The following is a 14,380-nucleotide window of genomic DNA, read 5'->3' as shown; positions in this document are numbered from 1 at the left end:
TGAGATAGATTCAATTAACAGGCACGGATCTTTTTTACTGAGTTGCAGCCAGTGGCTTCATGGGGTCATATATAGGCTATTCCTGTTGTACACTAATGACACCTAGTGGTACTATGTTAAACTACAATTTTACAGTAACCCTATGAAAGTTGTTTGTAAAATGTATTAAACATTGTAATAAAAAGTATTAAAGTATATACTCTGAATGAGCCTTGTTTGTGCGTTAACTAACTATGTTTATTGATTCTATATATTTATTATATATTTATATATACAATTATATTTCTTTGTAAACAGCATTTCAGTGTTGTAGTTGATTAAGGTAGGGCTTATATATACTTGGACACTATTTAATATTTAACCTCCATCCTACCAACATATCTAACATATGAGGACTACTAACGCCAAGAATAAACTACTGTAAGAAACAGCCAACATAGATACATTTATTTCAAAACATGTTTCTTTTCAAAACATTATTTGATATGTAAGTAATGTCATCTAAAAAAAAATCAGGTTAATTATATTTTCGGAAAATGTACAGTTAATTTGCATATTGTGTAAAAAATGTAGGGTTGTAGACAAAGCACGAAATATGTCTGCTGCATCTGTTTTTTGTCTCCATCAAAATGGTGAACATGAACTCAATAAATAGTCCTATAGTCTATGGTGCTGTTGACTGGGGTCACCCTAATACATTGGCATTTTTTAAAAAGCACTAATCAAACAGAAACAGAAAACAATAATATAAAGTCATTAACAAATCACTGATTAACACACTGATTAACAAATTCTTCAAAAACTGGAATGATAGAATAAAGCACCTCTGAGATATGCCAAAAAGTATACCTCTGGGGTATGTGTGTACCCCTATAGGGTTGTCATAGGTTTCAATTTGCGTAATTACACAAAGTAACTACAGATGACAAATAGATTGAGTAAAAATATAATAATTCCCTCTGAAATGTAGTGAAGTACAGATAAGGCAAAAAACTAATTTTCAAACAATTTTTATGTCATTATAAGCTCTGCACATTTGCTTATATTTTGGTCAAAATATTCAACAGTAATAATAACCAATGTTATGTGGCAAACATCTATAAGTAAACATCACTGCACACAGAATTCACGTATGTATGCATTGTTAAGACGATGGGCCACTTGTGCAGGTGAAAATGTGTAAATTCTGTGTAATTCTTTCATTCAATCTTCAGCCTTTACAGAGCAAAACATATTTTGGAGTTTGAGTTTAGCTCAAATGTCCCATATCTTCTACTAGTCTACTACTAGTCTAATATCTCTCTTTTTGGGGGGTTAGTCAGCTACTCTACTGGAAACAGGAAGAGTAGAATCTCTGGAGGGCAGATACATCAACTAAAGTAGAACAACCTATTATTAGCTACATGGTGGTTTATTAATGAGAATCAGTATCTGTTCATATTATTATACTATATACCATAACTCGTATAACACCTTTACACAAAAATAAAAGAGTGATGTTAGGGTAGGGCCTGTATTATATTAAGCTTGACACAGAAACCTGTCTCGTTCCTCCCTCAATCCCACATACACTCACACACACACACACATTTCTGACCCAATAAAAGCATGTGCTTGGTGTCATACCACTGAGCCTTTATTCTACGCTAAGGATTTCATCTCCACTCCTCCTACACTTTTCTTCACGAATTCCACACATGCTCTTCCATACATCCACCTCTGTTCAGCCATCATCCAGTCCCTTAGCATCATCAGCATCATCAACCTGATTTTCTCCTTGCCCCACCCTTCCACAGGATGTACACAACTGACACACTTTACCTCATAGCTTGGTATCTCCTTTCAGCAGCCAAACCAGCAGCTGATGCAGAAAACAGCAGCTGATGCAGAGATCTGAGACTATGGCTCCTAAAAGAGAACCCTCCATTAAGAAGTCTCCTTCACCAGTGTCCCAACCCAGACTGGGTCCCCCTTTCCCCTGCCTCCCTGCAGCTCCCGCAGCTCCAAAACCAGCTCCAGAGCAGAAGCCTAGAATGCTGCGTCCTTCTGATTCACCATTTGACCCCAGTACTTTGGAGGTGAGTGGAGAAACTGCGGAATACGTTTTATGCCAAAGCTAATGTGAGGCATTCATATGTACAGTGCATTTTATCGATCAATTTGATTTCATGCACCTAATATAGTGTTCAATAATGTTACCCAACAAACTAAACCTATGAAAAAACAGTGATATGTTGTCAGATGTCAATTAACAAATCAGTTGCTCATAATTTGTATCTTATTTTATTCTGAAGCTAACTAGACAGGCAAAGCTGTCAGCATCAATGAAAGTGAATCTAAACTAAGAAAAAATGAGAACTGAGAGTGAGGCTGTCAGTCAGTCGGTGGCCTCCTTAGGGAGAAAGAGGCTGTTCCGAGTATATCAGAGTATATGTGCTATGTCTTTCATAAGGCAGGAGAATCCATCAAATTAATAGTCCGCCCTTATAACACACACACTTACAGTTGTTACAAGAAGTAAGATAACCTAAAACTATATATATAAAAAAAACAAATTTAAGTATTTAATTTTTTTTCTATTTCATTTTACAAAACTACAAATCAAGTGCAAAGAGAGTAGACCTCTTGATGTTTTCGTACTGATGACAGTTTGTGAGATATATTACAGATTAACATATCAGAGGGACAGACAGTGTTAAATGGCCATCACTGGCATATCATAGATATTTTGGCAAAGGTTAGCTGCTAAATCACTACAGAGCAGCGAATGGCTATGTACTTCTATATATATAAATTACAGCATGTAAAATATTAAGTAAAGATCTTTAAGCAATTTATAAGTTGTGTCATTATTTCATAGCTTGTTCACATTGAAATTATTCACTTGATTATTTACAACATTAAAATATCAACCAATATTACTATTGAAATATCGGTATATTTTACATTCACTATTACAGCAATCGAAAATGAGTCCCATTTCTTCGACCCCCTGAATGGCAGGAAATTACCGTAAATCCGGTGTATAAAACGCGATTTTAACGCAATATTTTTTCATTGAAAAGTGGGGTGCGTCTTATACACTGGTGTGTCCTATTCACCAGTAAAATACAGAGAAAGGTAGGATCTGGATATGATTATAGGTATGTAAAGGGCCGTCCTAAGAACAATAAATATAACTGTAAAGATAACGATGTGAGCGTCCACATTTATGAAGTATAACATCCTATAACAGCAGTGCTTAAGCACGCGCTGCGCACTCCAGCTGTGTCGGGAGCTAATGAAAATAGATAGACTATTGATGACCCGTTAATGATGTTGTGCGGAAAATGATTGTGTGTTGACCAGAAGTATTTCAGACACTAGTTGCGATGATGTTTCAGTATTTACAGACCAATGATGTTGAAGAGCGATGTGCAAAAGTGTGACTTGCAGTAGGCTAGTCTATTTGCGTAGAGCGACAGCTCTGATGAGTTTTTGGGACTCGAGTGAGCACACACTGTATTAAATATGTAACGTTACTGTGTTCTTTTAAAGGGTTTAATTGAAACTCAGCCTAACTCGAACCAAGTCTGGCTTAATATATCGGTCCAGTTCAGTTAAGCATATCATTACTGGACCATTAACCCGAGACACAGGAACAGATCAATCACACATAATATGTGATCTCAAACTACTGATGCCCACATTAGACTTTGAACCAATGTGCTTTAGCTCTGTTGATGCTTCAGCTTCGCTACCATCTTCATATGCTTTGAGCGTTATTTTTGTGTGCACTGCATGGTTTTATGGGTTGAGACTGTTCCATTTAGCCTGTGAGCATATCTGGGCCAGACACTTAACAGGAGGATAGTGCTCCTGCTGGGCAAAAACGGCACTTTAAGAAATTTGGCATCAGTCCATGATCTCAATGGCCTTAAAGTAATCATTCCTGCATGGTCATTCAGTGCAATTATGCATTGATTTACTCATTTGAGGTCAAAATCTCCAAAGTCAAATACACATCACAAAGGAACAAACAAAACATCTTAAAAAATGTGTCTTAATCTGCAGATTTAATGTATGTATGTATGTCCAAAGCCATTTTAGTATGATATTCCCTCTGTATTTCTCATACCATGCTGCAGGGCTAGTAACACAAAGAGTAAATTTAGTCCTAAATAGAACATACTAAAGATACTACTTCTTTTGTCTGACCTCATAATTAGCTTCAGTGGAACTTTAAAAAGGATTTTCCACACAAGACAAGGACTATGGATTTTATTCCCCATCTCTTACACATCTCTGGAGTTGTACTAAGCAGGACAGGAGTAATAAACACAGTCACCAATAACTCCTTCAATGTACATGGGCGTGCGTATTGCCCTATAAACAGACATAGTCTTGAGAAAAGTGTGATCTTATCTGTGTAGTTTCATCAACATGAGCAACATTTAGGCCTTCTCGCCTTATTTATTTCATGTACATATCAACTGATTCAGAAATAGCAATGTTTTGGAACTTTAAGGCCAGTGTTGGGGAGTAACTAGTTACATGCAACGGCGTTGCATCATTTAACTACAAAATAAATGCAATCTGTTACAATATGCAATTAAAACACAGTTACTTATGAAAACATTGATTACAAAAGTGGTTACATCTGAAGCAGACCTTTACGATTTTGCTCAGGTGGACTTTTGCCTCATTTTTTGATATTTAACATGTTACTGAATACATAAATTGCTGATTTTAATTCTTTGAAAACAATATTTTTTTATATTTTGTAAATAAGTCATGACATAGTTTCTTTGGAGCACACGTGGGCTTAATGGGGACCTTAACAGTTGAAAACATTCTATAATCAAAAAGTAATCAAATGTTATAAGTTACATTTGAAATAGTTACATTACTTTTACATTAGGCTACAATGTACAATTAATCTGTAACCTATTACATTTCCAAAGTAACCTTCGTAACCCTGTTTAAGGCATATAAGTCATGTTTTGCAAAGCACAGAGCATACCCGCATCTTTGTTTCTATATATGGAGTGTGTGGCTACTCACAGCCCTCCTCTGGTGACGTCATGACGCACAGCCGTCAGGGTTTTCTCGCCCTGCCACTGCACACCGTCACACATTCTTCGGTTTGCCGACGCCTCGGACACACCTCAGCCGACACAGCCATGGTGGGTTTTTTCGTTCCGCTCGACATAACTAACATTAGACGCAGTTCTTTTGTAGTTAGCTAATAATGTTATGCTTTCAAAAAAAAACTATCAGCAGAGATGTTGTGTTTCGTTTGTATATGTGGATTTGGCTCCCCGGTCGCTAGCGGAAGTGCAACTTTTGAGAAGCTAGCTAACGTTAGCCTGCACGGTAGCTAAAGTTTATAATCTCACAATAAGAAAATTTACGTCACCAGAGTATTCGCTTGTAAATGCATTATTGTGTAATGTGCTACACGTAGGGGATATGTGGTTATAGTAAAGTTAAATTTAACTAATTGAAAAATGTATCTGAAAGCCTTTGAAGTTAACTGGAGCTAGTTTTGCACTGCGTAACGTAGCAAAACGAAACACCTTCATTTAGCCTAATTTTTCTTTGAACAGTCTGACTTCTCAGAAGATCAAATCCTCGGTGAGTTTTGAGTTTTATGTTGTGATATTTTTCAGACCCCAATTTTGCTTTGCATGCTTTCATTCTTGCTTGGTTCAGATGACACTTTGCCCTGTGTCTGCACTATCACCCTGCTCTATGCCCGCCTCCTCTCATAGTAGTACTGGTTTTAGGTTTTTCTTCTTTATTTCCATACTGTTTCATCACTTTCCACTTGCAACTGCTTGTCCTTTCCAGATTGAATTTAACCTGGAACAGATTCATGGTAAGTCAGTGTAAAGAAGGTCGTCTGAGCACTAGAATGATCGTTATCTCGGAGTGTTTAGGGTGTGATCTGCATGTTGGTTTTTGGATAAACCAAATCTGTTATAGATGTGAATGAGGCGCTTTGCACTGTTGTTTGGTTTGTCAAAATCAGTCATATTTTGCACATAACGTTATAATACTTACTGGCTTTGACTGTGTGTTGCAGTGTTTTTGTATGTGGTCAATCATGCATTAGCAGTACATATAAAGTCAAACATAGCTAAAGTTCATATCTGTACATGTAAGTCTTGTTCTGTTGAACAACAGTCATTCCTGGTTATGTGAGATTGCCATAAACTTTGCCTGTTATCTTCCAAGCGGCCCATCTCCACTACTTTGCCCTTTTTTGGTGCTGGATCCAGTGGTGGATGGGTTTTGTCCTAGGGCTGGTTTGTTTAATCATCGTTGACATAATAGGCTATGGCTACTCTCACTCTCCTCCTACTTGCCTCCACTCCTCTAATACCAAATATGGTGCTAGGGAAAAGTGTTCTCATGCCAGAAGGGAAGAGGCGCATTCCTCAGAACAGGAAAAACTCCACAACAGTGGCTGAGCTTTTTTGGGGGAATGGCTTGTTCCATAACATTAGGAACAGTCTGCCGCCCGGATATTGTGTAATCCAAATCCATGTATTCCTGATGGCTAGATCTTAGCTTAGCTTTTTATTTGACTCTTAAAATAAACTAGAATGCCTATTGATTTTGATTAAAGCTAACTTAATTAACCCTGTGATCCGTGACAAGATTGCATCACTGCTGACAGTTGATAAAGCCTAAGTAATCCCATTTTAACAACAACAACATTAGCGCTGAACACCTTTTTAAATGTTACAGACAGCAAAAGAACCTCACAACCTTATTGACTTTTCAACAGCACTGTAAAACAGCAGTAGAGGTCTATCCAGTAAAGTAATAACTAAAACTGTATGAGCTAATGATGCATACATCTTTTGCTGTTATTTTTGGAGGTGATTGACTGAATTTCTTTAATTGTGCACAACTTTATGCTGTAATTCTTATAAACTAGTTGAGTAATTATATCTGTGTTTTTGCAACCACAGGTCATATAAAATAAGAACAACGACTGTGTTTAGAATACTTAATCAAGTTTAAAGTACAGGATTTTACTGTAATAGTTGCTGAATTTTTAAAACGTTGGCTTGGATTAGATTGGAATTCAGGATAAACTTATCTTGTCCTCTTTTATGTTTAAACAAGTCAATTCAATTTATTTAAAAACCGAAAACAGAGACAGAAGTACAATCAAATAAAAATGCAGGCATAGCTAGTTATCATGATCAAGGGGAAAATTATAGTGTAGAATAAAATAAATAGAACTGGGATTTAAATCCTAAAAATACAACAGCATTGATAGAGAAAATACATCAATAAACTAAATAGTGTGACCAGGTCTTAATATGGGTTTTATAAAATATCAATTTAGTTGATGCTGTAATAATGAGCGGCAAACTCTTAACGGTGTAGGGCCAGCAATGGAAAAGCTGGTGCCTGTCCATGCAGTGCTTTAAAAAAAGTAAAATATTAAAGTCAATTTTAATGTATTGCTTGTTGAGAGATTAGTTTTTTTGTTCTTTCACGCATTTATAATATAATTCAGACATATCTAATGTTTTAGAGCTTTTATCCATTAGTCATAAACAGCAAAAACAACAGTGCATCTAGTGTCAAGTTGGTTCAACAGTTTCACGTAGCTCTTGATGTTGTGTAGTGAAAATGTCATGGGCGACCAGATGACTAACACGAATGTACTTGCTGAATTGGGGAAGTTGGAGGGTGTTTGCAATGTCATTCAGCAGCAGAGTACAGAAAAAGCTGTTTTAGTGGTTGCACCATACTCTACCAAGCGGATGTAAATAATGAGATTTTATTTAAAGTAATTGCAGATATAAGCTATTAAAATGTTAGTTCTGTGTGTTTGAACAAAGCTTGTCTGCACAACATTAGTGTGAAGTTACCGATAGAGAAGTGTACAGTGTCAATCATTGCATTGATATACCAGGTAGACTGGCAGGAATTATCTTTCGTAGATTGACATATGAAACTGAGGTAGGCTTGTCAGTGTAGTTGTGTGCTCTGCCTGCTCATGTTAAAATTAGGCCTACTAGTAGAAAAGCAGATCATTTATAAATTCAGTACCTTTTCATAATCTGTGCTTTCTCTAGTCCACTTGTTCTCTTTTTCTTCACAATCTGTCTGGATGCTTCTGTCTTTTTTTCACTTGCCTTGCTGTCTTTATATCATCCCTCCATACATGCCTACTCATCTCTAAATTTCTTCAATGATTCATATCCCTACTCTAATGTGTGGTGTGTGTGTGTGTTTATCCTGCAGAGTTTAAGGAGGCATTCCTGCTGTTCGACAGGACAGGAGATGGGAAGATCAGCTTCAGTCAGTGTGGGGATGTCATGCGGGCCCTAGGACAGAACCCTGTTAATGCTGAGGTGCTTAAGGTCCTGGGCAACCCCAAGGCTGAGGGTGAGGGAGAAAAAACATTTTACTGGGAGTTGAATATCTTTAATGTAAATCATGAGGATATTGGGAGGTTTTTCTTATCTCAGAACTGTAATATCTCAGCTGTTATGTGCTGAGAGAATCGGATTTGCCTTATTAATTCTGTTTTGCTCTTGTTTTTGCAGAGATGAATACCAAGATGCTAGACTTTGAGCAGTTCCTGCCCATGTTCCAGGCCATTGCTAAGAATAAAGATCAGGGCTCCATGGAGGATTTTGTTGAGGGACTGCGTGTCTTTGACAAGGAGGGCAACGGCACAGTAATGGGAGCAGAGCTACGTCACGTCCTCACCACGCTAGGCAAGTTATAATTATATCATGCTCCCATAGATATCTGGCACTTTTTATTTCCAGGAAAGCTAGGAAAGTGTAATCCCCAGAATATAATCAGAGCAAAATGAATTTAATTGACTGTAATAACAAAGTACATGACATCAAAAGTAGATTAATTGTTTGTAAATTAATTTTACATTGAATAATTATGTGTAAATTTATTGGGATTATTTACATTTCTCATTTTAAAAAAGCATGTTAAATTTGCTCCCATTACATAAATAAATGTTTCATACATTACATTTTCAGGTGAGAAAATGACAGAGGAGGAAGTGGAGACGCTCTTGGCGGGACACGAAGATGCAAACGGCTGCATCAATTATGAAGGTGAGCGTGTAAGAATTTACCAGTACCAAGATGGTAGGCTTCCCATAATTGAGCTGATGGTGTATGGGTATGCTGTTGGCATGAATCTGAATATTATTCTATGTAACAATTCTACCCAGTTTTGGCAGAAAGATAATGAAACACTTGTCATGCTTGACACCCAATGTTGATGTGAAATATTGTGTTACTTGAGAGGAAACAATAATTAGTTTCTGTTAATGTTGCAAGTGTTCAGTTTTATGTAAATCCTAGTTATCTAAAGGTAAAACTCAACTGAAAGTGACTACAGTAATGCTTGTTTTAGTCCTAAGGAAGAGGTGGGTGTCTATTCATGTTAGTGTCCTCCGCCTCTAAGTCATTAATTGACTGCTTTAAGAGGCCGTGTATAATGTGAACTGCTGACACCGTGTTCACTGTTCTTCTTTCACAGCATTTGTCCGCCACATCATGTCAGGCTGAGGCCGGTACGGGCATTGGGTATACTATGAGATGGCACCTTCAGGCTTTCCTGCACTTTAACTGTTAAATAATCCCCTCTCATTAGGCCTTCCTAACACTAAGCAGTAGTTGTGCTCCTCATATTGGCAAATGGCAACAATGAGCTGTTGCGAAGTAGAATGGACCCGTAGCTGTCTGTGGGAAAGCCTGGTGGTCCCTCTCATCTTTAGTCCTGAGGTTCTGACCCATGTGTAGCCTCCTGCTGTTCTATCCCTCCTGCAGCCCTCTGTCTTGGCCCTTGGCTGCAGCATGCCCCTCTGCATGTGTCTGGGATTCCCCTCAAGTTTATAAGGGGATATGGTGGACACACAGGGAAGTGACTGGTCTCATTCAGGGAAAGACTGGTGGCCACTGTTGAGTCATTTCAGCTAAAGGGTGTGGAGATCACAAGGCAGCTCTTCTAATCTCATTTGCATGTCATTGGTACAATATAAAAGGGTGTTTCTCAGTTGGTGTTAGAGGTGCTGCTTTGCTCATAGATAATTGATAACCAGTTTATTACCTTGTAGACATGTTTTAGAATATTGCCACCAGCTTTGGGAGAGTGGACCAGTCCCTTTTTCTACTAACCAGAGAATTGCAATGAGTTGCTCTTGTGCTGATTGTTTTCTCTTCTGTACTGACGGAAGCTGAAGTTGTAGCTGGCCGCTCTCTGACTGGACTGTAGCTCCCTGATCTTCTCCCCCTTTTCTCTGCTTCTCAACTAGAGGAAAGCATACAGCGAGGATGGCTTCTCTAACCAGCTCTTCTTGGATCATAGACATGGCCAAAATGCTTTAACTGATTAGGAGATAGAGATGATTACCTCACCTCTTTCTCTCAGTACCCTCTTCAGCCCTTCTTTCCTCTGGGGGATCTGCCTCCAAATGCAGCATCTCCCATCTAGCTGGATGAGGAGAGGGGCCTCAGCTCCACCTGCTGTAGTTGGAGTAGGTCTCTGCCATAATCTGTTCTGTGTCTGACATGTGTCTTTCTCTCATCTCTCCTTACAGAACTGGTCAGGATGGTCATGAACGGGTGAAGACAAAGAACCTCCCACTTTTTTTTTTACCCCGTCACATGTACCCTCTTTTTGCAGTTAGCCTTCGACAGTCCCCCTCCAGCCTTTTCCATGGATTTGTTTTCCTCATTTAATTTAAAAAGTGCCTTTACATTCCCCAAAAAAGACAGTGTATGACCCTGGTTATTGTTTCCAGGTCTGCTCACACATATGACCAACTTGTATGCATTCAGGAGTCTTTGTGCTTGCATTGTTTGCAATAACATTCCAAAATGCAGCACCTAATACTTCTTAAATTTGGATAATGATATATTGTAACTATTGCTACTAGTATGTCAGTATTGGATGGGACATTAATATATATATACATATATATATTCCTCTGATATCACGGTAAACCAATATATTCAAAGCCATACTATCATGAGGTAGAAAGGAACATTTCAAATGGGTTCCCATGTTTTAATTCACCCTACTTTTGTTGCTGCATTTAAATAAAAATGTCTTTCCTGAAAACATTTTGGTTGTTGTGAGATACATTTGTTTGATTCAATAGAATAAGGGAAAAAGATTTGTGACTACCTCATCTTAATAGCCTTTGCTATGATAAGTGATGTTTGTACAATTTTTCCACTGACACAAGAGGGCAGTGTTGTTTCAGGAATCTGCTGTGTTACATGGAAGGCATTGTCACAATATTAAGTGTAAAATACATGAGAATATCTCGATTAGCTCGTTTTGCATTCTTGGTACAAATGAAGGAACTCAAAGATAATTATGAGTACAGGTTTTGGTTTTAAAGCCCATAGATTATTATCAGTAGTCTGTGACCATTACATTTTTTTCCCGTTGCAAATGTTTTGGGGCATTATACATTTCAGCAAAAAATATTATTTACATATGTTTTACAGTTTTTATGGCGATGCTGTACATTTATAGAGAACAGATTTGGTGACAAAGCACCAGGATATGAGAAGGAGAAGGTTTTCTGGTGGCTTCCCGACCTTTTCTTCATTTTCCTCACAAGCAGCCACAACTATTTCCCCTCATTAGGCACCACAGCTATTGGAGTGTGGAGCTTATGTGTGTGTGTGTGTGAGGTAAGGTTCAGGAGGGTGTCATAGTCCACCTCTGAATAGGTTGTCCACTAATTACTCTGTGTGTGTGTGAATGTGTGTGGTCGATGGAAGTCAAGGCTATTGATTATTTTAATCCTCCTATTTGTGAGTCTGTGATCCTCGTGGCTCTGCATTCGACAGGGGAATCACTAATGGGCCTCAGCGCAGCCAGTCTCAGACCTCTCCCCGTCCAATTAACTTTCAACTGGAATCTGCCAGGAGAGAGAGCCGGGGGCTGGGCCAAGGCATGGTATGGCTACATGCCTCTCTCCACTCGGAAGAAACGGATACACCAAAGCCTTTAAGTCCAGACTGCCATCAGCTCTCTAGTCTAATTACACACTTTCCTTTTTGCCAATAATCTAGGAGGTATTTAAGATTTATTCTCTTTAACATGGAGATGATGACCCTCTATCCTGGTTTAGTAACTGATTAAGTGGCAATATTGAATATTACGGCCCCTTGAGTAAACCTGGAATTAAGTGTGTAGAAAACAATACAAAGTGTGGGAATATTCATATTCATCAGTCTGTAGTCTTATATATCATGTTATTTCTAAGCATATTTAGGTATAATTTTTTATTTTGTCTGCACACTTATAATATTTATTTACACCCAGTTTTAATCTCAGTCATTTCATGCCATTTTTAATATAAAGTACAGCTGATGGTCAATCATAAATCTTACAACTGAAAATGTATCACACAAATATTTCCTTTAATCAAAGAGCTATCTATTTAAAAGTAGCAAAAACACATCCATCCAGAATTCTAATTATCTTTATTCTTAAAGTTGGGGGGATAAAAGTTTATTGGATGGTTCTGATTACAAGGACAAAGAAATAGAATCATTGTTTTGGTTTAGAGCTGAAGTGATTAGTCAGTCCAAAATTTATGGAACAATTACAATAACTGATTAATCCTCTTCAGTAAATTTGTAGTAAAAGTAAAAATGCCAAAAATTCCCTGGTCTCAGTTACTCAAATGTGAGGATTTGCTGCTTTGCTTATATTAAATGGAATATCTTGGACTGTTGTTCTGACAAAGCAAAGCATTTGTCTTGTCACCTTAGGATACTTTGTCATTTTAGACCAAATGATTAGTTAATCTATCAAGAAAGCAATAGGCAGATTACAAAATACTAATAAATAATTAGTTGCACCTCTAGTTTGATTAATCAACAATACAGTGTAATTAAATTGGGCTTTTTAGATTATTTACCATAGCAATGTAAACATACTGTATGTATTTAGCATGACTTTGATGAAATCTTCCTGGAAATATCAATTAATTGATTTTATTAAATGAAATGTCACCTATTCCCTAGCTGGAGTTCTTTTTATTGGTGTGCTGTGCAACAAATGATCCCGGTCCAAAACCCTGATAAGCAATGTCCATTCAATTCACTGAACACTGAGCCAATTTGGTTTGTTTGTAGAATTGATCATGATATTGTTGCATTTAAAAAGTATACATTGGCTGGATTTTTGTGGATCCTGGGTGTATTATAAGCTGAGATCAATATAGCGGTATTAATGTTTGTGTCTTAGGCAGTGTCTTAAGACATATTGGAAATCCATGTTGTAGCAGACATTGGCTGTGTTCAGCCACTGTCCGCCTGCCTGTTTCGATCTCCACTGTAAATCCACACAGGCATGTCATATATCCAATTCTCCACAGTCAGTCCATGTGGTCACTCCAAATAAAACTGAACAAGGGTCTGCATGTGTTTATGACTGTCAAATATACGCCTTTATTCAGCCATGACCTTCATCCCACCAAAACAACAAGTGATAACGCAGACACGGTAGGTATAGATATTTTAATAGCAATTGTCTACTCAACGTATTCAACATACCAGATAGCCCAACCCAAGATAACTGTTTATACATATCATGATTCTTTGACAGGGCCTCTCAAAAATAAAGTACTAAGTAGGTATGGCAGTGTAATTACAGTAGTATGTCTGTAATGTATAGTACAACATTTAATGTAAGTAAAACACTGCAACTGTCACTTCTTCACTGCCTCAGTATCTCACAGTATCTATATATCTGCTCATATATGCTGACATACCCATCCACCCATACACACACACACACACACACACACACACACACGCACACAGTACTGTGAATAATGCACTTCTCAATTAAAACTTCATCACACATAAGTGCCATCCATAACATGTGTTGCAATGTGTTGCCTTGTAGTAATATGTTGTGTGTGTGTTATCTCGCCATGATATCCTGTAGCATGGTGGGAACAGGAAAAGAGGGTCAAACATCTGTGTTTATTCAGATGGCCTTATTTTAATCAGTAATGGTGTCCCAATGAGTGAATAACAACAGGGATTTAATTCACTCTAGCTGGGGTAATTCACTTTGAAGCATAAGAAGAACTGTTATACAAAGACAAGTTCCAAAATACAGGAAGGCCATAACTGTTTATACATATCATGATTCTTTGACAGGGCCTCTCAAAAATAAAGTACTAAGTAGGTATGGCAGTGTAATTACAGTAGTATGTCTGTAATGTATAGTACAACATTTAATGTATGTAAAACATTGCAGCTGTCACTTCTTCACTGTCTCAGTATCTCACAGTATCTATATATCTGCTCATATATGCTGACATACCCATCCACCCATACACACACATACGCACACAGTA

General features: G+C 37.7%; 1 protein-coding gene across 3 annotated transcripts; it reads left to right on the top strand.

The window, feature by feature from the left end:
* Window positions 1–1,901: 1,901 nt before the first annotated feature.
* On the top strand, window positions 1,902–10,614 carry zgc:153867 (uncharacterized protein LOC337226 homolog). 3 transcript variants are annotated; one of them, XM_053317811.1, is made up of 7 exons: window positions 5,110–5,165; window positions 5,589–5,616; window positions 8,254–8,397; window positions 8,559–8,732; window positions 9,015–9,092; window positions 9,523–9,556; window positions 10,583–10,614. In XM_053317811.1, exons 1-6 carry the CDS (start codon window positions 5,163–5,165, stop codon window positions 9,549–9,551), a joined length of 456 nt encoding a protein of 151 aa, XP_053173786.1. In that variant the 5' UTR covers window positions 5,110–5,162; the 3' UTR covers window positions 9,552–9,556; window positions 10,583–10,614. The 3 variants fall into 3 exon arrangements, with proteins under 3 accessions (XP_053173785.1, XP_053173784.1, XP_053173786.1); XM_053317810.1 differs by lacking the exons at window positions 5,110–5,165; window positions 5,589–5,616; window positions 9,523–9,556 and adding exons at window positions 1,902–2,078; window positions 5,833–5,860; XM_053317809.1 differs by lacking the exons at window positions 5,110–5,165; window positions 9,523–9,556 and adding an exon at window positions 1,902–2,078.
* The last annotated feature ends 3,766 nt before the right edge of the window (window positions 10,615–14,380 follow it).

This window comes from Scomber japonicus, chromosome 4, assembly GCF_027409825.1.
Source record: "Scomber japonicus isolate fScoJap1 chromosome 4, fScoJap1.pri, whole genome shotgun sequence".
Taxonomy (NCBI): Eukaryota; Metazoa; Chordata; class Actinopteri; order Scombriformes; family Scombridae; genus Scomber; species Scomber japonicus.
Note: the sequence above shows the minus strand (reverse complement) of the source record. Positions and strands in the feature narration are given on the sequence as shown.